At 40.8% G+C, this 25,408-nt stretch overlaps 2 protein-coding genes across 3 annotated transcripts in view; both read left to right on the top strand.

Annotated features, from left to right (window-relative positions):
• Positions 1-25,408, top strand: part of LOC119553826 (ecdysone-induced protein 78C) — a 44,466-nt gene that overhangs the window by 15,997 nt on the left and 3,061 nt on the right. For both annotated transcript variants that reach the window (XM_037864459.1, XM_037864457.1), the window contains one exon: positions 24,602-25,242. In XM_037864459.1, the coding sequence (XP_037720387.1) occupies positions 24,602-25,242 (641 nt within the window). The remainder of the gene's footprint in view (positions 1-24,601; positions 25,243-25,408) is intronic.
• On the top strand, positions 18,215-18,909 carry LOC119554700 (chitin-binding domain protein cbd-1). Its single transcript, XM_037865703.1, has 2 exons — positions 18,215-18,224; positions 18,288-18,909. Exons 1-2 carry the CDS (start codon positions 18,215-18,217, stop codon positions 18,800-18,802), a joined length of 525 nt encoding a protein of 174 aa, XP_037721631.1. The 3' UTR covers positions 18,803-18,909.

Raw genomic sequence — 25,408 nt, forward strand, 5'->3', positions numbered from 1 at the left:
GACCTTAAATGTATGGTTCCTAAGCAAATGTTTGTTTAAAAAATCTCATTAAAAATCAAAATATAAATTTTTTATTTTTTCAGATTTCTAAGATCGTTTCTTTTTTTGTTCCCTGCAAATATACTAAACTCTGATCCAGAGTTGCCGGCAGTAATGAAATTTATGTGAGAAGATTTGTCTGAGTTGGCTAATTGAAAAATTTCCGGCCTGCTCTCTTTCTGCGCTTTTTTATTCCAGCAATGTATGTTTGTTGCTTCTAATGCCGCCGTCAATCAAATTGGCCGCAAATCAAAATGCAATTAAAGCGCCAAGCGGGACGCAGAACTTTTCGGACAAAGTTCTGGCTGTCTGCTGTTGGCTGTTGACTGTTTTACTGTCTGCTTGGGAATGGGCACATTGCTGTCGCTGCCGGCAGCAACATCAGCAGCAGATACAACAGCAACAGCAACATCAACCGCCAAGGCGACACAGTAACACAGAATCAAACTGCTCTCGACTCAATTGTAGTCAATTTGAAAGCCAACTATCAAATGTCAGCTACAAAGATCCGAGAATCGTTGCCACGACTCTTCTAGACGCCCAAAATCGAGTGCAAAACGTTACTGTTGCTGCCAAAAACTTCATGTTGCCGCTGCGCCTGCGCAGTGACAGCAGCAACAACTGCAGCAACAAAAGCCAGAGAGCAAGACAGGCTTATAATTGTGGCGTAAACTGGGTCAGTTGCCAACTGAGTTGGCCAGGCCAATCCAAATCCAAGAGCCAGACCCCGTTGCCCGTTGTACCGGAGTGCGAATGTTTGGTTGTTGGTTCTTTGACTGGCGGCCCATTGTGGCTGCTCGCTCTGTTTCTGCGCTTCTGACAATTGTCTTTTGTTTGGCCGTCGGTTACATTAAAGTTTAGCCACAGCCACAGCTTTATTTTGCCATTGTCTTATTCGCGAAATTTTATTATTATTTGGCAATAGGCAAAGCGGCCGAGAATGCAAAGAAAATATTCTGGAGCATGGCATGGTCTTTGATTGCCGGCTGTCAGAATGCGGTACGCGATGCACGATGAGAAAATTGTAATTTATTTATTGTTTACAAAATTAATGGTTGTTACCCTGCTTTAAAACAAACATTCAACACATTTTTATACGTCATTAAGCTCGTTGTAAATAATATTATGCGGCCTTAATTAAATATTTATTTATTTGATCCACAAATATTTCTCTCGATAAATCGAAAAATAATATTTTATTTTGAATTTTTTTATGTTTATATCTTCCGCATACTGAGTATTCTCATAAAAAATAAAAAAATAAAATCAAATAAATTTTTAATTAAAAATTTATAAACAAAAATCCATATTGGTCTTGGTTAATCCATATCAACTCAAAGTTTGTAAAATGTTAAAACTTTTTTCTAAATATTTTCCGAAATCCCCCGGAATTTAAAGACGTAAATAAACTGTAAATACTTGTTTATTTGCCTGGAAACATCACCTTAAGGCGTACAGTTCACGATTATCTCTCTGGATTTCATTCAACTTTTTATCGATTGCCTCATGAAGTTCACCAAACCTCCGGATTTCGATTCCGTTTTCGAATTGAACTCCCCAAGCGCCAGCCTTCCGCTTCCTTTGAAATTCCCCCAGCGCCTTTCACTTTCAGTTGTCGTTGTCGTTGTCGTTGTCGTTGTTGCTGTGGTTGTTGTTGATGTTGCTGCTGTGCTGCTTCCGCTGCCATTGCCCAACTTCCCCTTCGAAGTCCCCCTCCCTTTCCCAAAAAAAAAACCCAAGTCCAATGCTCGCAATGTTTATGACTTTTCGCGAAACAAATCAGCCACAACAGCAAACACAAAATGCAATAAAAACAAGAACACAAACAACAATGGCGAAAAGTAAATAAAATATTGCCAAAAAAATTTGTAGCCGCTGAAACATCATTTAATTTTTTAATTACGTATTTAAAGTGTTGTTATTGCCGCGCGACTCGTTTGTAAACAATTCGCCAGGCTGGCTGCATAAGCTAAAAAGTTGAGTAAACAATTCAGTAATTCAGCCAGAAATGAAAAATCGATCGTTAAACAATTTAATATAATAACAAAAGCGGATTGCACTCGCACCTGTTGCAGGTGAATGAGTCAATCTCGCGATGTTGCTGTTGGACAGCCGGTTGTTGCTGTTGGCTGTTGCTCCTGTCGTTGCCCTCGGGTGTTGCAGCATGTTCTCTTTGACTAATTGCTAATGTTAATTTATGCAATCGCCTTTTGTTGCGGCTCATTGTTCTCGTGTGTGTCGCATGTTGCTGCCGTGTTACGCATGCGTGCCCCGCAGCAACATCGCCGGCGACGCGAGCACTCTGTCCGCCAATTACAACGAAACTCGTTTGTATCCGCTGCTAGATGTTGCCGCCGATTGTTGCTGCAGTTGTCCCTCTATTTAGAGTTCAATTAACACCTTGTCGCCTTGCTGAGCTTGCAAAAAAAAAGCAAAACTAGAGGCAAACCTAAACGTATAATTAATAATAACAGCAAGCGATGTGAGACTGGTTGGATTCGGTAATGGGTGCCTTAATCAGAGTGATACAAATATTTTTTTTTAATCCTAACCATAGATATTGCTATATTTAAACCACTCACTTTAAGCTTTACTTTAAAAATCTTAAAAAAACATTTTGTGAATAATCACATTCCTTTCTTTTCCAAGTTTATTGAACCCTATGACCCTTAACAAAAATGCTTATTCACAGCTTGGCGTGCAATTGACACATTTCTGCATCACTTGCAACTAAGGAAATTTACATTTTTTGTGACTCAGTAACTTTCCAGAGAGTTTATGCGTAATTTGGTTCTATTTACCCGAGTTGAGAGGATCACAGGTGAACAAATTGGCAAATATGGCACAAAAATGGCCATTGTTCGTGGGAATTCCCCTTAGAAAAAATACCCCTACCCATTATATGAATAAGTAGGTAACAGAACTCATTAGCAATAATAGTTGCAGTCGATGCAATACCACTCCCCCTGATTTATATCAAAGTGCAATTATGGAACCCCCGCCCTCGACACACAATTAATGTCATAAACCATCGACAAATTGCCAAGAAATGTCGCACACTTATAGGGGGTGTTACAGGGGTGATATGGGGGTGATATAGGGGGTCTTCGGGTGGGTGGTTGACGAAGACAATGACAGCAAAGCCACCGCAGCAGCAGCAACAAAGCCACCCGAACGTTGACTTCTAAATGTCAATCACTGCGGACTCCCCTCTGTGTGTTTTTCCCCCTCGACCAACGTGCCCGGCATAAGAATGTCTTAGTAAATATCATAAAAAAACGTATGTATATGCAAAGTGAAAATATAAAAAAAGGGAGGCAAAAAACAAATCACTGGCGGCGATGCAGAAGAAAAGAAGTTTATAAAATTAGCCAGCGCACTTTGTGTTGTTGTCTAGTGCGAAAATAAATGATTATGATGCGCCGCCATTCCCGATTCCCCAGAATTCCCCCCACAAATCCCCACAAATAGTTGACAACGCATCGCCCGAGGCAGCGGCAATTGCACCCGCCTTTGAGTTCAACGCCCAGCAGCAGCAGCAGCAACAACATCATCGCATCAGCAGCAGCAACACGCATTTTTCTTGGCGCTTCCGCGATTCTGGCCATCGACTTCAACAGGGCATTATCAGCCAAGTGGGGAGTGGATTCGGGGTATCCAAGTGCCTTGATTAAGCTGCCAATAATATGAGCAGCTGTTTGGGTTGCTGCTGCCTTGGACGATGTTGCTGCTGCATCTGCAACTTCACGCGTCGTTAATGGCCAACTGCCACCCGGAAGACGCCAAAACTTGACCAATTTGGAGCGGCTTTATGGGTGGATTGCAGCTGCTGGTTCTATGCAAAGCCAGGAGAAACCTTTTTTACTACAATTTCATTAGCCAGGGGCGGAAAATCGGGCAGTGATCAAAATCTACACAAGGAATAACTTTTAACTTTTGTTGTTCTGTACTTATGTATATGTAGTACCTATTATACTTGAGTTACTTGTTTTTAAAATAAATAATATTATCGCCTTTTAAAGCTTTGTTTAACACACCATATTAAAAAATAAATATATTTTATCAGAAGGCTGATTCATATTAAATATATATAAAATATACGTTCTCATAAAGAAAACTTTTAATCTAAAAGTAAAACTTTTAAACTCTTTTTGCTAACAGTTTTTAATAAATCTTTTAGTTTTCCTAAATATGAATGTCATTTTATCGATGGCCATAAGGAAGAGAATTTCAGACTATTTTTTTAAAAGGCCTACTGGGATTTTTATTATTTATGTTACCCATTTTGCTGATTATTATGTACTTTGCAGCAGTAAAAAAGTTTGTTTTAAATGTTGATGGTTTGAATGTAATTTGTGGTTAAGAGCGCATTATTGTTTACGTTTAATCATAAAACTCACCGTTTTTTATTTTAATAGACTCAAATAACCTTTGTTAACGGTTCCTGGATTTTAATAATTTCTTAACAAATTGCCTATTTAATTGGCAACATTTTCCCCCTGTGTATTGTTATGAGTTTGTGCATGCCACAGAAATGAGGAAGCAACTTCAAATGCGCTGCGGTGGCAGTAGCAACCATTGCATTACATCGAGCTGCCGCTGCCAACGCAGAAATCAGTGAAGCGTTTTGGATTTCGAACAGGCTGGCCATTGCTATAAAGCTGTAGCTATATGGCCCCCCTTTCACTTCACTTAAAAACCCCTTTTGGCGGGGTGCCTGTCTTCAATTAACACGCCGCTTCCATGTTGCTGTTGCTGTTGTTGTTGCCTCTGTTGTTGTTGTGTGGCATTTCCCTTTACGATTTTGCAGAATGCGTTGACCTTTTTGCCGGGGAAAAAGGGGCCAAGGAAAAAGGCGGAATGGAGTGAGGTTCGGGGTGGGGGGTGCAGTGATGTGTGCTCTCGAGTGTGGCCACAGATGACGATGATGATCATCATGGTGGCGGCCACTTTGACGGCTTGTTGGGAACACCTTCACCGCTCCTCCGTTTCAGGCTTAACTGCTTAATCAAGCCGAAGACGAGGATGGATGGATGGAGGTTGAGGTTGCATGGTAAATTGCTTGAGCTGCTGATCTGCGGCTGATCTCAATGCACAACCTTATGAAAACGATAAAGATGATGGCGATGTTGCCGGAGAAGCGTGATCGATGGTGGCTCCCTGTTCCAAGTACTCAAGTTGCCCGACTCTTCGCCTCATCTTTAAGTTGCTACTAAATTAAATCAAAGCTGGCAGCGTGTTAAGACGTGCCTGACATGCCAAAAAGGGCAAAAAGGGGTAGTTCCAGTTGCTCTCTGGAGGAAGTCGGCACTTGAGACGCGTGCAACTTCCACGGGGAAGTACGGGGAGTACGGATGGCCGGGGAATCCGCTGGACGGGGAGGTCATAATACGATTTTTAAAACACACTTAGACGCTGCGTGTTGCGTGCCGTAAATTAGCCGGAACTCCTATAACGGATTCTCGACCAGAATGAGGTTCACCCTAATTAAGGGGCTGCATTTGCGCCCATGTTTAACACTGGTTAAACCCTTAATTCGTCAACTAAATCAAGCAGAAATAGGATACTGTAATATGTCAAATACATACATTTAAGAATATACTATAATAAAATTTTTTTATAATTTTAGAAAAATTCTAATTTATATTTTAGTTTAGTTAACATTTATAAAAAACATTACTTATTTTCCCATAAGCATTTATGTACTAGTCACTTTCCCAGCCTCGTTTACCCACTCAAAGGCTAAACTTTCATTTCAATCGACTCGATTTTCAAATAACCAGCGGATGTCATTCGGCTTTTGTGTGGGAAACCTACTGAAAACTGTCTGAGAAGCAGGAAATTGTCAAGCGATGCGTCCTGTTGTCCCCGGGCAATCAGATCCAAGAAAAAGCCAAGCAATTGCAATTGCAACTGCAACAACAACAACAGCAGTGACATGAAAAGTCACTTCCTTATTGCAAAGCTCACGCATACATGCACATTTAAGCCATCATCTAAATCAAGGCTTATGTAACTTCGGCTAAAGCTGGGGCTGCCTTTTCCTTGGCTCGTTTTTCATTTGATTTTTTGTGCCAACGGCTAAGTTGCCAAACTGCTGAGGAAAAACGTGAAAAAAAGATGCAAATGCATCTAACACCGGTTAGTCAGCTTTTTTGCAGCAGCAGCAGTTGCATGCAACATACACAGCAGCAACAGCAACAACACGACGCAGCAGCAACATCAACAAATCTTGTTACTCAATTTCAATTGGTTCTCTGCCGGCGTCGCTGCAACTGCAATGCTTCCTGCTGCAGTCGAAAGTTCTGCTGCCTCGCGCCAAAAGCTCTCTCCATGCTCTCTTTCTGGCCATCTCTTTCTCACTCAGATAGCCCTCTCTTTCTGGTCTTGTATGCCCCTCTCTTTCGTTTTTTTCAAGCCGTCTGCTCTTTTCGCTTCTTTGTTTTGCTTGGTGTATTCTTCAGCTGGTGTTGCTACTGCCTTGTTGTTGCTGCTGGCGTGCTGTAAAAGCTTTGCGGGCGTCGACGTCGACTGTGGCAGCGACGCCGACGGAGGCAGAGGCAGCGGCAGAGGCAGCGACGTTGGCCACTTTTCGTTGCCTTCGTTTCGCTGTCGTTTTCAGATGTCTCTCGTTGCTCAAAGCGCGCGGCACGCGAACGCTCCGAAAAAACCCCAAGTCACAGCAGCAACATCGAGCAGCAACACCAGCAACAGCAGCAACATCAGGCAGCAGCAACACCCCACCCAGCAGCAGCAGCAACACTGGCTGGCAAACAAACAAACAAACATCGTCTTGTGTATCATTTCCCGGCCTAAAACTTCAACCAAAAGTGCGTTCAATACGAAAAATATATATATTTATATATCATATATGTATAAACCGAAGCAATCGCACCCGCCTGCGGTTGCATAAATTGATTTCGGGGCATTGTGTGATTTGAATTTCAAAACCCCCAAGAGCAGAAGAACTCCTCTTCTTTGGCCCGAAAAAAAAAAAATAAAATAAAATTTAACCAAAAAAGCAGAGCAGTGAAATTAAAGCAAAAAAAGAAAACCAACTTAAGTGAAGTTTCCGAAATTAAAAAGCAGAAGGAGAGCCTATTTTTGGATAACCTCCGCGGCAGGAGCTGAATGGTAAATACTTGATTTTTTCGGTTCATTTCCGGGGGGAAAATCCGGGGTGCTACCCAGAGGCTGTGTGTGTGTGTGTGTGTGTGTGTATTTAGCATACACTGCGTATACGCAATATCGAGTTATCACTCGACAATCGCTGATTAATCATCCGCATCGCGGGGTCAGCGCACTTCCTGTCTTTGTGGTGGGCCAATTTTACTTCCTATTCGCTCGCCAATTGCCATTTTCCTTCGTATTTAACTCTACTTTACAACTAAGCACCCCCCGCCCCCCACTCCAAAACAAAAAAAAAAAATAAATAAAACTGGTTTGCAATTGCGAAACTGGTTAAGAGTTTTTTCGTGTGCGCCTCTGCGCTCTGTTTTGATTTGACTCCTTCGGTCCGTGGGGCAATTGATTTGCATTCCTTGGGTTCGAGACTCTCGTTGCCTTCTAATCAGAACCGGAAACATAAAGAGCCCGGCCAGAACGAACAGGTGCATAGAGCCGATTCCTAATAGGGCTAATGGCAGCTGCTTCTGTGAGCTCGGGTTTCGTCGAATCTCGTCGAATCTCGGCCCGTGCATATGTATCCATTATGTTTGCTATACGGCTGGGGGCTATCTATGTCTATCTACATACATATGGCCGGGGCCTCACATAAAATAGTTGACAAATTCGCAACTATACAAACAATGCCCCGAGATACATAGATACGTGGCTACACAGCTACAGATGGAGATACTCGAACTCATACTCGTGCACTTGTTTGCCGAGTTCATTAACATTAAGTGTTGTCCTTGTGCGTTTTCAGCTTTTTGCTAAGCGAATCAAATGAATAGGCTGGCGAGTAACGACTGGGGAATACCCTATGATAATATATAAGGGCATTGAAATCATAGGAAAATTAAATTGTGAGTTGTGAGTAAAAATAACTTCTATAATATTTATGGTTCTTATCCCACATTAACCCTTAAATTGTCTGTATACCCAGGGCTTAAATGGGCAATTTCGGTAAAAAGGGTAACCAAAAGCACTGGTAAATAAATGATATGCTACAACAACTGGGTTAAGTAGGCAACAAATTTTTGGCCAGGTTTCACCTTTATCAAAGGCAGCAGCAGGAGCAGGAGTAGGAAGCTATAGATACAGATATATATATACATTCTCTGGCCTGAACAAATATATGCCTACCCATCGAATAACCAACAGAACGCCGATGATGATCTTTATCGTCATAATCAACGTTCGCCGGCGTCATCATCGAAAAGTCAGTCGAAGCCAAGCGAAGCGAACGAACGGTATTTGTAGTAAAAAGCGGCCAATAAACTGAACGCGTGCGGTTCAAGGTTTGGCCAAAGCCAAAAATGAAACTAAAACGTAAGGCAGAGAGGCAAAAAACCAAAAACAAAAAAAAATCACGAACACACAGACGACAGACCGAATGAATAACAATTAAATCTCAAAAGCATGAAATCATCTGCCGAGCGGGGCTAAACTAGCACAGTGACTAAAATATGTGGGTATCCATGAGATACTCAGATACTGAGATACCCAGATGCTCATCAGCGAAGCTCATTGACCAAAAAGACGCCGAGCGGTGGCTTCTGTTACCGTTAAGCCAAAGCCAAGTCAAGCGCCCATTAACAGTTAAGCTGCGAGCTGCGCCGGGGCCAATTACCCAACTCAGGGTAATTGACTTGGCCAAAAGAGCAAAAAAATTCAAAAAAAGATGGGAAAAAAGAGGGGTTCATAACTCCGGGTGCCGCCCGGAATCAGCTAAAATCATTTGCAGCTCTAATTCCTACGGATTCTGGCTGGGAATCTGGGAAATGGGAATCTCTCGCAAAGTTCTGCCATCTAGTTTATTACAAAATTGACCTACATATCTCTACTCTGGCAGCCAGAAGAGTCAGCAGATACATTTGTATCTCTCAGTATCTGGGTATCTCTGTGCCTGTGCTTCTTGTTATTTATTCATTACAATTTTATTTCGTCTGCTTTGTGTGTCATTAGCAAACGAATGGGTGGGTTCGCATTGTCCGTTGACATTAATGAACTTATATGGATTGGTTGTGGCCATTTGGATGGCCAAATATCATAGAATGAGAGCCGAGTTCCGATTGTTTCGCCACTCGAGTGGAGAACTTTCAAAACCATTTTGTGGGCCAGTGGATTGTGTGTGTTCGTTTGGTTAGCCCTCGTCATAATTGACAGTTTTGTGCCAAGAATATACCGCAAACTGTTTCAGTTTTGATTTGGACTGGCAGCCGCCGCAGAATGATCCGCTTGGCTGCATTGGCAGGTCGAGATACAGTAAAAAAAAGATACACCAACTGATACCCAGTCGAGTTGCAGAACAAGAAGTGACCTTTAAATTCTAAGAACTAAGAACTCAAAAGCCCCAGACGCCCTCACTCGTAGCTCTCAAATCTCTGGTATTCAGTCTCCGTGGATACCATTTACTCGTACACTCGAAAAGTGTAGATCCGACCACAATTGTGGCAAGGTGGCTAGCCTAACCACAAATCACCATAATGATGTTGATGAAGAAACAGAAGCACGCTAAATATCCGTTTAATAAGTGCATTTAATGCTGTGTTTACACCAGGCACTGAGACAAAAGATATACCATTGTTTTGAAATATGGGAATTACCTAACATATCATATTAGATATAAGACATATTTTGTCATATTATAGTAAACTTTTCCTATTAATCATATCCCTTTCTTATCCCTTTTATTAAAAATATAAAGAATTAGTAACAATTATTAAAATTAAACAGATTATTATTATTATTATTATAAATCTCATATTATGCCATATCTTATTTTTAACACCTAACTTTAAGAAGGAACATTTGATAATATTATTAAAGTTAATATCTCTTAACTGAAAGTAACTAGATCCAGCTTTCGTTAGGGACATACTTTTATAAAGATGAACTAAATGAATAAAGACATTTAGAAAAATAATGAAAGGACATTTTCCTATGAAGATCTATCTACCAATTTTCCTAATACACCCTTTATTCAGGAGTAGTACTCATTTTGCCCTGTGCACCAACAGCATGTGATTGACAGACAGAGGCTATAGCCGTATAACTATGTATGACTGGGGCCTGCCACAAATGGAGACGGGTCGGCTGCTCCATTCAGAGCGCTAAACAGAACAGAACCGAGAACCGAGAACCGAGAACTGAGAACGAAGAACCGAGTCGATTCAAACCCCAGAGAACTAAACCAAACCGAACTGAACTGCGCTGAACAGGGGCGTCGGCAGTAACTGTTTCGCAGGGGCGGAGTGGGGGTGGCACACACACCCGGGGGGAGGCTTAGAAGGTGCTGGAGTCGGAGAAGCGTATCTCGTCAGTTACTTGCGAGCCGGCATTTAATGACGTCTGTTTTTATTACAAAATGTATTAAAATGTTGTACAGGTGGTTTTTGTCGGTTGCCTAGGTGAGGAAAAAGGGGTTTTGGCTAGGGGGAGGAAAGGAGGGCAAAAGGGGGGTTTTGCTTGGGTGGAGATGCAGCGACGACTCCGTGTGTTGATGAGCCTATTAAATGCTGTTGATGGCTTTCAGCGGAGCCAGGGGCAAATACGAAAAAAAAAAAAAAAAAAAAAAAAAAACAGAGGCTGTTTCCGAGCCTCCGCCGCTCCAACCGATGAGACATGCGATGGATCTGCAGATAAAGATGGAGGTTTTGTCGGCTGGCTAATGACTGTGACTGTGTGCCCCGAAAACAGACAAGTTTAAAGTGGGTTAAACGCGTGGATCGGGGTCGCTGGGAAATGTCTAACACGCCTAACATGATTTCGAGATGGGGATTTGGGTTAAAGTAGGCGCTGCTATTAACTTGGCAAATTGCCATGATTAAGCTGTATTTAATTGGGGCTGCTTTTATGTGGGAAAATGCGAAATATCAAATGAATTTGAAGTGATAAACATTTAACAACTACTAATAAAACTAAAGACATAATGGCATTATCGGAATATTTTCGAGTTATATCCGTAAAATAAAAATATTTCTTTTATTATCTAAGTTATTCTGAATTAGTTACAGTTTTTAAAAGGTTCTATTCTCAACTTAGGACTGGCATTTACACCTTTGCAAAGAACAACCATAATTTATGTACGTAAAATCTTTAGTTCCAGCCGCACTTTGCATAGTAAATCCCTCTGCTGAAGTCCATTTAAGGCACTTACCAGTAGGGTCTGCAATCCACTGCACTTTCAGATCCTCCTTAGTATGTACCTCCTCCTCCTCCATATCTCTACCCCCCTGGAAATTCCTAACCCTTGAGCTAATGTGTGCCCATTTCATATTTATGCGTAGCCAGCTCAGCTCATTAGCAAACGCTAGACGTTGGATGGGTTATGTTATGGGTGTTGGGGATCGGGAATGGGGATTGGGGATTGGGGGCATCTCCTCATGGTAGGTGCCACAAAAAGCAATCAGCAGGGAGGCGGGAAAGAGGGGGAAACACAGACACACATCCAGAAAGAGAGAGCGATAGCACTTGGCAACTCCATCTTCAGCAATTTTCACTTGCACTTCCATGCTGTGGCAATCGCTGGAGTTAATTTTATTTGCAAAATAAAGCGAAACAAACTTTAAATGGAGTCAAATGCCAATGCACACAGACACACACTCACGCACTCACACAGATACGCACCAATACCAATGAGAGCCAGACGTCTGCCGAACAAAGATTGCACGCCAAACAACGCAGCACAAAAAGTTCAAACGCCAGACAAGGATGCACCAAAGTGCAAAGGCAGCCAGCGAACAAACGAAGCAACGACCCAGCTGCAGGGGCGTCGGATCAGGGGGGTTCAAGGGGGTGCATGGGGGTTGAGCCAGGGACCAGGGGCGGGCAAAGGAGGGGCCGCCAGCCTGGCCAGGCACTCGAAGCAGACGACGAACAGGCGACGTTGCAAGGAAAGGGATTGAGCACACCGAAAGAAATTTGGTGCCATTACTAAATTAAGAATTATAAAAAAATTAACTTTTTTGAATATTTTGGTTCTTTTATTACCCTTTTCTAAACGTTTCCCCCTTATGTTGTGCACTTTAATCATATTTACAATAATAATATGTGGTACATCGACTTAAATATTTTTTATTTCTCCATCAAAATATATGTTTTTAAAATTTAAGGCTAATATTAAAAAATATATATATTTACTAAAGATTTGGTGGTCTACAGAATTTGTTTCTTAATCTGGTAAAAATAATATTGACAATCTGTTTTGCTTAGCCTATGCCCTAAGCTTATCGGTCCTAATCAATCCAATTTTTCTGAATTCTTGCAAATTCGGTCCGAAAATGAACAATATTAGAGTTGAATTTTAAATTTGAATTTTTAAATAGTATTTTGACTATCGTTCATCCGGTTAAAGTAAAAATACAAGCGTTTTCGTGTTTGGAGTGATCAAATTAATAAGTTCATATTTTAAATACATATTTATGGATCTAACTGAGATGGATTATAAAATATAAGTACTGTAAAAAATAGTTTTTTTTTTAAATATAAAATTTAATTTTAAAAAATCTTATTTTGTATGATCAACGTCCAATTTTTTTCTGAGTGCAGAGGTTGCTGGAGAAACAGTGCTTGAAAAACGGAAAGCAAAAAGGATTGAGCAACCTGGGTGCCCCGAGGCGAGGAGGGGGTTTGGCCAGGGGCTTATGCTGAGGGGGGTGGTGGCGGTAGGGGATGGGAGTGGGGGGGGGGGGGGGTCAGCCCAAACAGCAGGAGGCGAAGGCGACGCACGTGAAGACGACGCAGTCAAGCACACACGCACCACGCCGGCAAACACAATCACACAATCTCGCAGTCGCACAAACAGAGAAACACAAAGGCACACACGCGCACACACAAATGCGCTGCTGGTTGAAACAAGAACAAGTGCATTGACACTTTACGGACGGGCGGACAGGGGCGGCGGTGAATGGGGGGTGGGGAGGGGGAGCGGACAGACGGCGGCAAGGCGACTGCAAAGGGTGAAGCACCGACAGCGCTGCATTTTGATAGCAATCCGCAAGCAGAGCAGAGCCCACAAAGGGATCGACCTCAAGGCGGCAGCAACAGCAGCAACAGCAACAGCAACAACAGCAGCAACAGCACACCAGCAACATCAACGAGCACAACAGCAACACCAACCAACCACAGCTGATCGATCAACACTCAGAAAACTTTTGATACATACATATTTTGAAAATTATATTTTCAACGTAATACCAATAGATATTAAAGGTTAAAACCTATCCTTTAAAAAAATATTTCTCATACCACATTTCAAAAATGATATATAACATAAAATTATAACTAAAAGCTAATAATGATCTTATATTGGTATCATTATTATAACAATTTTGAAAGTATTTAAAAAAAAAACAATTCAATTTATTATCATATATCAGATTATATATAGATTTATTCTAAGTAATATTGAAGTTAAAGACACTAATTTTCAAAATGAAAAAATCGTTAAAACATCCTTAAAAAAACATAGCACTTTATTTACTGTGCTGAAGTGAGGAACTCGAGGGGCAGATACAGATACGGAGTCAGAGCAACTCACCAAAATATACCCAAAAAAGTAAAGAAAAAACTGAAATTCGCGTTCGTTGCACCGAATCCGAATTGCCAAATGAACAGAGAAGAAAGAGGAAGAGCGGAGCGCAGGGCTACTGATTATGATATTGCAAAACAAGCAGGCGAACTCCAGGCCAGACTCTCATAATGATGACGATCGTAATCGCCTGCTGATGACGATGACGTTGCCAAACAACGCACGGCAAAAAGTCAAGAATGAAATGCCCCAGCAAGAAGAGGGAAGAACGACGTTTATGGTTCAACGCACTGGTCCCCATTTCCCATCGGTAGCCAATGGCCAGTGCCCTGGAAGGATCGGGGGATCTGGGGAACCAAAGGGAACCCAGGGAACCTCAAGAACCAGGGGAACCAACCGGGGAAATCACTCACGCGCCTGCAACTCTACGTCCCGGTCAATGATCGTCTGCTTCTCTGTCTGTGTGGAGTATCTCTGCGAGAGTGCTCCTCATAATGAAGACAACGACTCTTGTTGACTTTCATTGACAATATGGTGACGGATCTGATGTTGATCTTATTATGCTGAGACAGTAGGGGCCGTCGGACAGGAAGCTGCTCGGCTGATACTGATATCGATGCCGTTCGGCGGGATCTGATTATGCCGAGATTCGATTCGGGGAAATGCGAAGGGTCTTACAAGGGATCAGCAAATCGAGGGACAAACTTAAGTCCACTGGTCGATAATGCGGTTACATAATCAGACACATTCAAATCAAGGCCCAGTATCATCATTTAATTCTTATTCTGTACTTACTTTAAAGAAAGTAAGAGAAGCACATATAATGATCAATCGATCACGTTTTGATAAGCAATCAAAGCACTTAACTTGATTAAAACAGTATTCTGAATAAACGAATCTTGATACTTTTTCGATTCAAGTTTCAAAATTAATTATAATGATGATTAATTGATAATGTATTTTATTTAATTATCAATCAAGAGAGGGTGAATTGATACTTAAAATTCTCATTTTGAGCTTCAAACACAAAATGAATGTTTTATTAATTGAATTATATTCCAATAATTATATATATATATATAATATATGAACAAAACAATAACTGAAATCACTGAGTAATTTAATGTATAATCGGCTTATAAATGATATTTTCAGAGCTATCAAAAATTAATAAATCTTCTTGGATATATTTTCTATAAGCTATACGAGTATTTTTAGTATAATAGAGTATAATATTTTTATTTTTAAATTGCTTTAAAATTTTAATTAATCAAGCATCTCATTCTGGAAATATCATATTTTTTAGAAATTATGTTAGGATGCTATAATTGTTGTTGGTAACTTTTTCAAGAATACTTTTTTATAGAGATCTTCTCAGAAATAATTCCAGTGAGTTGAGAGAGGGCGTTTCACTCGATTAATGATCGCAGCTACCGAACATAGTTGATATGATCCACTATTGTGATCCGTATCTTTGCTGTTTTGATAGCCTCAGACAGCTTCTGCGGATGAAAGCGTTCCACTTGGCCCGCGATCATTGATCTTACCTACTTGGCGCTGTTAATTCGTTTTATTAATTCAATCAATCACGGGTGGGATTGGATTGGATCGGATGGGATCGGATTGGCCGGCTGGCAGCAGCTGCCCTAACGATCGATCACCCGGCGATCGTCGGTCGATCGACGAATCTGTCGGGAGCGTTGATCTCATCTACTGGGTATCTGTATCTGTATCTGTATCTGTAGCTTGTCCGTATTAAGGTATCTGTGGATGTGGATGCGTGTGTCTTTGGCATTTCACAAATGTGGCGGCGTTCTAGTTTTGCCCTGTCGATTCGCATTTTTGTCTTCGGCCCGTCGTTTTGCCTCTTGGCTAATTTAATTGTTTGTTTTTTTCATTAAGGCTCCCTCGACCAGATAGATGGGATCCGAAGGCTCTTTTAGTTCATTGAAACATTTATAGCACAAACGCGCGTTCGCTGGGCTGGCATTTAATTCGCTAATTGCTAATGCGCTCGCCGCTTATCAAATTGGAGCATCAAAACCTATTTTGCCTCTTCTATTTTTTATGTTTTCTCTGGCTTCTTTTTTTTTGGCCGACCCGTCTGCCTTTTGTTTGTTGTTTTGCTGTGTTTTTAATTTAGCCGCACATTTTAGCACAAATATTTGATAAGGCCACTCGAAGTCGCACGTCTCGCGGCGATAATTCGTCGGCATTACTCATACGCCGCGTTGCCCTCGACTTGTTTGCCCGCTTGCGGTTTACAGTTAGCATTGCTTCCGGCAGTTAAACGCTTTTAATTCTGGCCGCTTTAATTTTTAATTTTACATGCCTAATTCGAGTCTGGAATTAATTTTCGATTCTGATGCAGCAGCCCATAAATGCGGCCCAAGAAAATGATTTTTTTTAGCAGGTTCAAAATACTCTTAATGATGTGGTAATTCCACTGAATCCACAGAGAAAAAAATGTATATTGTTATTACTGCAGTTTAACGCCTTTCTTTCTTCTCGCTTTCGTTTTTCGTGCTCGTAATCTCGATTCTATAATACGAATTTTAAATGCCGTTTGTCCAAATTATTTTTCAAGCAGATTTAAAATACTCTTAATGATATATAAATACACTGAATCTACACTGAAAATAATTAAAATAGGTCAATAAACATAATTCTAATAAATATATTTTTTCCAAGCCTTACAAAATGTTAATTTATTGTAAGCCTTTAAACAAAGAGTATAGATCTATATATTCAACCTCTTTGCTCCAACTTAATCCTTAGAAATTTATATTTTTTAATAGCTGATAGAATTTTTTTTAGTGTATCTATATATTTTTGGTGGTTGGCAGTCTGCTGACGATAATCTGCGCTAAGCTGCTGGCTAATTGAAATGTTTATGGCCGGACTTGAAGCGCGCCAGTTATTACAGATTTCTGATGAAGCCTTGTCGCTGGCAATTTATCTAAATTTCCAGCCATTACTCGGTTATTTTCTGGCTTCGATCTAGCCACTCCATCAGCGAGAGAGTCCAACCAGCCAAGATTTTTCGTTTTTTATCTAATTAGGCAGTCAAAACAAGAACAAAAACCTAAAAAAAAGTGAGGGAAAAGAGAACGCCATATAAACTGTGTCACTAAACAAAAATCCGGGACTGGAAAGGGGCGAAGAGAACTCAACTTTGCCCAGAGAATTGTGTCAAATAGATAAAAAAGAAAAACGATGCCAGCGGCAACGACTGCGACAGCGATGATGATGATGATGATGGTGGTGATGATGATGGTTATATCGTTATAACGATAGCTGCAGAGATAGAAGAAGAAGGCGTTGGGGCAGCCACTCCTTTTCAGCACTATAATTATAACCCCGATTCCCAGCTTTATGGTAGAGGACTGGCCCCGAAAATTGTGGAGCATTTGAATAATTTTACAAGAATGCAATCAACATGAAAACAGAACGTAAACGAAGTAAGAGCGAGAGATTGTCAAAAAAAGTAGGCGGCGGCTTTTGTTGATTTAAATGGCACCCGAAAGTCCGAAAGAGGGGGCAAACTTTGGCTATATGGACAACTATTCAAATTGAGGTCATTCATCTCGCTTCGTTGAGCGCGCTTAAGTGAATTATGTATACGTAGAGATATGTGAGTGGTTCGGAACTGGGGGAACTTGGTATGGGGGGGATCGGGAATTTTGGAACCAGAGGTCTGGAGAATTTGTATTTAAAGGCGGGTCAGCAGCTTAGATGAGCATGTGAATGGAGGCAGACAAAAAAAACCTCAACCTTTTATCGCTTTGCCCCCCTCAAGAAATCAAGAAAGGGGTTACCATTTACACTTCATGGAAAGCCTTTCTCCAAGTCCCCGCTAATTGCCCGCAATTTGCCATTGGAATCTGTCAACCTCCCGCTGTTCGAAAAATCACAATATCTGAAATATGATTGATTGACTTGAGATCGACGCCCTCCACTGGGGATTTGCATAAATATTTTCCAGCTCTTTGGAATTTTGATATTATTGCCGTTCTCTATCTGCCTCGTTTCGGTTTAGTTTCGTTTTGCTTCTTTTCGTTTCGTTTCGCTTGGCTTTATTTGATTTTCTTATGGGAGTAGGTCAGTTCAAAATTTGCATATATGGCTGCCTTTGATTTCTCGCTCGATTTTTTATTCATATTCTGACTGTTTGCCCTGCCCCAAAAGCGTAAATGTGTGAACACGTGCTATACATATGATGATTTCCCATCTACTTGGTGGAGTTTTATTCAGCCTAATATGATTAGCAATGATTGGTTATAAAATAAACATAGACCGTGCACTATCTGAAGTGGAAATGGATGTGGGTATCCCCCTGGGAGTTGGGTCAATTGCAAAGTCAATAGATTGCAACAATGCAAGAGTTTGTCTAGCTATCGAGTAGCTCATAGAATGCCTATAAAAAGGCTTACCTTTTCCCCAGGGAATTAGTTAAGATTCTAACATATCGCTGAAAGCATGAAGTTGGGTAAGCACTAGCCCTAATACGGCTTATATAACCTGTTCCTGAGGATATACTCGTCCTTTCCAGTTCTAATATTCTTGGGAGGACTGCTCATCCTTGGAAATTATCCTTCCTTTGGACAGTATTTTCCCTGTAGTCCTACCGATGCCATTTGTGTGTGCTCGGGTCACCAGGCGGGCGATTTGGTTCCGGATTGCGATGATTGCTCTGGTTACATCCTTTGTGGCAATGGTTCTTACCAGAAACTAAAGTGCCCCTTAGGTCAGATCTATAGCATCAGCTTGAAGGCCTGCGTGACCGGTCAGTGTCCCAGATCGGATGGCACTTGTGTGAGTAATTCCACAGTCCCTCCGCCACTCACTCCAGAAACTCCACCCCCTCCAGGACCGTGTGCCAATGATGTGATATGCAGCTTCCACGGACAGATTATCGCCCATCCTGAGCACTGTCGATTGTTCTACACCTGCGTGGAGAATTGTCCTGCCTTGGGATTCTGTGAGCTGGGCAAATGGTTCGATCGCGAGAAATATGTGTGTGACTATCCCCAAAATGTCCACAACTGTCCCTCTAATAAGGAGTAGGACATGGACTTTTTATGGCTTTTAACGCCCAACTGTTATTATATTCTTCCTACATTTTTAAATTACTCACAGTTTACCGAGTTTACCAGTTTAAACAACTAAATTCATTTGCCATAAATACGTATCTTAGTTATTAAAGAACACATTCGTAAGATTCATACATTCTTAACTAAAATCTACTAAGTACAATTTGAAATGGAACATTATGTGTACTTCAAAATGTGAAAACTAAAAACTAAATACTTACAAAAATCAATAGGTTGTTTAAAACGGATTACAAACTGATTTCTATTCAGTTAATGATTATACACAAAGTTTTGCATGTTTTTAAGTTTTCCTATATAATCAGTAATATAAAAGCATTAACAAGTTTGTTTGTCTCAATAACTTCCTTACAAAACATACAGTTACACGAATAAATGTTTATTTGAATTCAACCTTAAGCTGCTTATGAAAAGCAATCAATTTGAAACCAGAATTGAGTGCGAATATAATTCCATCACTACTTTGGATGCTTCCCCAAGATATAATGCCCGAAGAAAAGCAAATTACTCGAGGACCAACTGCAATCGGGGCAAAATCAAATCAAATAAATATGTGTCATGGCAAATCGAAGTGAGGCAAAGTTAATTTGAACGGTCATTAAACTGCAATTGTCCTCATGAATAGGCAGCGAATCCGAATAGGCAAAAAAAAATCCAACGAGCAGCGCCCAACAACATGGCGATAATTTACGCAAATTGCTTGACACAATTTTGCAGTTTGGTTGTTGTTGCTACCGCTTATGTTGTTGTTGTTGTTGCCTGGGGCGTGTGGGCGGTGGCTGCGTGCGAATTGTTGTTGCTGCTGCTACCGCTGGCAAAAAAAAAGAAGAAAAAAGCAACAAATTTAGCACGCAACTAACAATTTTAGCTGTTCCAGATAGAGCGACACTCGCTGACTGGCACACCCAGGTGCATATGAAAACAAACAAAAGAAGCTTCCAAAGTAATGTTTAGTTTTCTACACGCCACGAAAAGTGCACACACTTTTCCAGCTTAATTTCGGGAAAATTTGGGTTTAATTTTGATAGATTCAGTGGGGTCCATTGGCTTAGGTAAGTCAAAGAAAGTCACTAAGAAAATTGTATAACACAAGATTGTATATAAGGAAAGCTCTAAAATTATTTTTTTAATGGTATAAAAGATGTAAAAGATGTAACAAATACCCTTACCCAAATTAAAATATTAAATTATTAAGAAAGATATAACATTTTTATAACAAGCTCTTTACCAATTCCATACATTTGTTATAATATCTTGCTGCTTATAAAATTATTTAGAAATGTTTTATAGCTTCTTAGCAAGCCCAATACAAAATTCCATTCATTTATGAACAAATATTTACTATTTTAAATAATATGTATTAGTATAACATTTTTTTGTAATTTATGGAATGTGGTGATGGTTTTGCTAACAAGTTTATATATTTTTTTATACTTTATTTTGTTTAATTTATATGTAGACAATTTAACATTTTTAATACGAAATGTTATACCTTAATTTACGTATTTTTTAAAAAGCTGTTAGAGTATTTAAATAGCTATCTAAAGCAACTTTTCCCTGCGGCTCTGCAAACAAACATCCAACTTTCACCCGGCAGTAAGCCGCAGCATTTTGGACAATTTCGTAACTGGGTAAACACACACATATCGGGCAGTCATGCAAATGTAGAGTGCATAAAGTGCAGCCAGCAGCGACAGGTGAACGAACGACCTCAAACGAGGTCACCGGTTGGGCGGCGGGGGGGTTGTGGCTAGAAGGGGGCAGGGGGAGGCCATTCATGCGCACGATAAAGCCGAAAAAAATATCAACTATATATAATGCATACATCCGTGTCTGTGCATGTGTTACTACGGCACGGAGCTTTGGCAGTTGGATGTTGCCTTTGCCTCTGCCTGCTGGCAGTTGGCATTTTGGCATTTTGGCCCTCTTCGCATGCTAATGGCCCGGTTCGCTCCGAAATGCGACGAAAGACTATGGTACGACCCAAAGTTGGGGCACAAAAATCCAGGTAAATGTGGGCAACATTTGGCCACTTTACGGGGCGATGCTACTGCTGCTCGCACTTCTGCTGCCTCAGATTTCGGTGACCTAAATCCTTTTTTTCCCTGCCAGAAGTGGGAGCTCAGCTTAGCGAGAAACACCCCCCCCCCCCCCCACTTTGTGCACTCAAAAAAAAGGTGGGAGTTCTCGACCCAATTTAGGAAATGGTTTGTTAAGCCTGTTTTTAGTGGGAGATATTATAAGAATATTTTTAAAGGGCTTAAAAAAGCTAATATAAAAACAACATATATATTTACATTATGATCAACATATATAGCATCACTTCTTTTTTTTTGTTTTTTATATCTTTTGAGTATTATAAGAGATTTAATTTTTCAAATTTGGTTCACAAAAGTTTAAAACAAACATTTTGAATATGTTTTAAGCTTTAAAGAAAATGTGTTCTTATAATTGTTGTTTTATATTTCTAAAACCCTTTTCAAATATATTTAAAAAACGTATCACTACGTCTAAGAATTTTTCAATTGCATCAAATATTTTTCCCAGTGTGTTCCTGCCTGTGAATCTGGCCTAAACGAGTTTTTCCGCCCCCTCTCGCTCCTCTGCTCCCCATTTCCCCCTTCCACAATGCTCTTCATTCGACTGCACTAAATCACTTAAGATGCTTTTAGCTGGGAAAAAAAGTTTGAGCTTAGGCCAGCAACGCTCCGCTTATTTATGTGGGCTTGGGCTCCCCAACGTGGCCCGGAGCATGTGTAATGGATGGCTGGCTGGTGTTGACCTGGTCCGAATGGGAACCGCTCCGTGGGTGGTGACAGGTGACAGGCGGGAGGCGGGAGGCGAGAGGCGAGAGGGTCCGGTGCCAGGTCGATTGAATAAGTAATGATGGGGATTATGTGGTGGACCTGTGTGCTCCCGATTCCGCAATGATAGGTACTCCAGTTCCACTGCGGACACTCGATCTGCTCCACTTGTGGTGAAATCTGCAAAATCAATAAGATGGGGCCCTCGGTCGCTAATTGAAAACACCTTAGAACAAACAGAGCAAGAACGCCGAGTGCCCGCCATGAGCAATTAGCGGCATATCGAAGGTGGCACATGCATGAAGCAGCCTCAAAAGCCCAATGTCCAAGTGTTATAGACGATTTTATGGGGGTGCTGCTGTGTGTGGCGAATTATGGCATATTTAATTTACGAGCTGTGACAATTAATGCCAACGAGACGATTTATGATCAACGCTCTTCGGTGGGCGGTGAAAAGCGTGACTCGAGCACAATGAGAACCTAGCGAGCCCAGAGTTACGAGCGTGACAAGGCTGGAACCGAAACCTCGTCTGGCTGCGGTCATAATGGGATCATATTGCCGCCAAACTAAGGTCAGGGAAGCTCCGGCTATCATTATCCAACTATCACTGAAATAGGTCATCCATTTGGGGTGTTTACCTTATCAAATTAGATCAGCGTGACTTTTAAATAAATCATAAATAAAACCATACTGATAATAAATATTCTGATAATGATATAAAGATAAAGCCAAATAAATGAGAAAAAAATATATATTTCACTTTATAAACAGTACTTTATCAAATGTTTGGTTAATATGGAAATATACAATTTTAATAACTAAATGAATAATAGATTAAAAACTTATTAAAGTAATCAAACATTTTGAAGAATATTTAGTGGTTTTCTAAACTTTAAACATAAGGAGAAGAAGGAGAAAAGACCATCGAGGTTTTTAGTAAAACGAATAATTAAAAGGTGTGAAAAAATATTCCCTTTAATAGAGATCTAGGAGTTTTTAAAAATATTTACTGGCTATGATAAAATAATAAATAAAGAACTTCCATCCACAAAGTACTAACATTTTTTAGAATACATGTATTAACTTGAGATTAGTTTTTACTATATAATAAAAATATAGTCATATTCTTATTAACCTTCCAAACTATTTTCTAAGCACTTCTTATAGATTACAATTATGGATAATATTTATGTGGCTGTTTAAGCTCATTTAATTCTTCTTGTGCAGAGCAAACGACCTTTTCGACCCTCGACAACATCACACAGATGCCATGTTTCGGTGTGCCATAAATGGGTCAGTGTGTTGGCCATCTTTCACTCGGCCAGATTGCTTTTGGGCCTTCCTTCGGTGGCGATGCTTTGCGTGCCGCAGAGTTTTTCCGGATTCTGCCCGTCCACGCTGCGTATGCGCAATGCATGCGAAGTGTCTTTCACCACCGCCTTCGCCCCTGCCTTTGCCGTATTTTATGGTATTTTATTCGATGTTGCCGGGCCGAAATGCTGACGCATAGTAAGAACACTGGGGCTTTCATCATTAGTGTTGTTGCTGCGACCGTTTGTTTGGAAACCGCCGGCGGCGACTACCGCCAGACCACAATAACAACACATTAACAAGAAAACACGGCACACAAGTCGACAAAGCCGAAGAAATAGCCGCACATAAATTCATATAAGGCGAGAGGAAAAACAAAAACAGCGGCAACGAAATCACTTGCCTCCGTTTTCATATTGAGCGCAGTGGGTCAATGTCCCACTGATAAAGTGAGCACTGAAAACTGAAAACTGAAAACCGAAAGCCAAAAGCCGGCAACTGGAGCAGCTGCGTCTGTATCTCTTTTTTTTTTTACCCCGTCTGCCTGCTGGTTTTTTGGGCAGCCAAATGCGATTTTAATTAATAAAATATGTGTTGTCTTCGGTTGCACAAAGCAAGCCCATTTCACATTGTGCAATTTTCGCAGACAAACAAAACCGAGAAATGCCGAAAAACTGCCTGCCTGACCGGCTAATGAACACTTCAAACGAGAATTGAAATTAATTATTTTCCCCCAACAGAATGTATCGCATTTCGACAGACCGACAACTTGTAGGACACGCAAATTTTCTAGTTGATAGCACAGAAATGTTGGCAATTTGCTAGATAGATATTCAGATGCTCGAAAGTATCCACAAGTGTGTGACGCACTTGTAAGATTTATGCGTGTGCCAGTTTATCTTTTCTCCCAACTAAATACAAAGTATATATCATCATCAGTGGTTGCTAAGATATTATGTTAATTGTGTGTTTTGTAGGGAACTAATTTTAGAATTTAAATAGTCAGGTGACTAATGAGATACAAACTATCAAGAAAATACGCACTATTTTATTGGCCAAACAATGCGCATCAGTTTTCTTCGGGAAAATTGAAAGGTAATGTAAAATTTTAATGAGCTTTTCCGTTGCATACTTTTGGGGTGGGTGCATTAAAAAGTACGCGATTTTCAATTACTCAAAAATATATAATTGTGGATAGTTAATCATTTAAAAGATGCAATGATAGTAAACAATTACTATGCAGCTTAAGCTTAAATTTAAAATTTCGATAAAGATTTTGTCATGTGCTTAGAATGATGTTAATATTAAATTATTGTATGTTATATATGAGGAAAGTCTGTCATAATATTAATAATAATATCAGTAAATGATGTTATATTATTTATGAGGAAAGTCTGCCTATATATACATAATTACATCAGTTGGACTCCATTAAATATTAGGTTTTAAAATAATCTACTTTAAATAACTACTCCCCTTTAAATTTCCAATATCAATAGGAAGGTAATTAAAATAACACTTAAATACCCCAGCTTGCCTACTTAAATATGCAACTTATTGCGGGGGTGTTTGGCTTGTTGGACGGCAATTAACTAAGTAACTAACTAACCCGTTTCCACCCACTTTTCCACCCTTTCAGCTGTACGTTATGGTCGCGTTCCCAAGCGTTCCCGTGAGCTGAACGGAGCAGCCGCCGCCTCCGCCGCCGCAGGCGCTCCCTCCTCCCTCAATGTGGATGAGTCAACCAGCAGCACTCTGCACCCGAGTCCGCTACAGCAGCAGCAGCAGCAACAGCAGCAACATCTCCTGCAGCAACAGCAACAGCAGCAGCAACACCAACAGCAACACCAGCAACTCCAACAGCAACCGCATGTCAGCGGCGTCCGAGTGAAGACACCGAGTACTCCACAAACGCCACAAATGTGTTCGATCGCCTCCTCGCCATCGGAGCTGGGCGGTTGCAATAGTGCCAATAACAATAACAACAACAATAATAGTGGCAGCGGCAATGCCAGCGGCGGCAGCGGCGTAAGCGTCGGCGTTGTCGTTGTGGGCGGTCACCAGCAGCTGGTGGGCGTGGGCGTGGGCATGGGCACGGACCTGGGCGGGAGCCACCACCAGGTGGGAATGTGCCACGACGGACTGGCCGGCACGGCCAACGAGCTGACCGTCTACGATGTCATCATGTGCGTGTCGCAGGCGCACCGCCTCAACTGCTCCTACACGGAGGAACTGACCAGGGAGCTGATGCGCCGCCCCGTGACGGTGCCACAAAATGGGGTAAGGTTTGGAAACGATCTTCCAGGATCAGATTATATTATTATATTAAGTAGTATAACAATAAAACAATCCATTCTTAAAATCAAATCACTTTCAAAAACTTTTTTTCATATTTGTTCCTTATGTCCATACCTAATAATCCTAAAAGTATGGAAATACAATTTCA

Source organism: Drosophila subpulchrella, chromosome 3L (assembly GCF_014743375.2).
Source record: "Drosophila subpulchrella strain 33 F10 #4 breed RU33 chromosome 3L, RU_Dsub_v1.1 Primary Assembly, whole genome shotgun sequence".
Taxonomy (NCBI): Eukaryota; Metazoa; Arthropoda; class Insecta; order Diptera; family Drosophilidae; genus Drosophila; species Drosophila subpulchrella.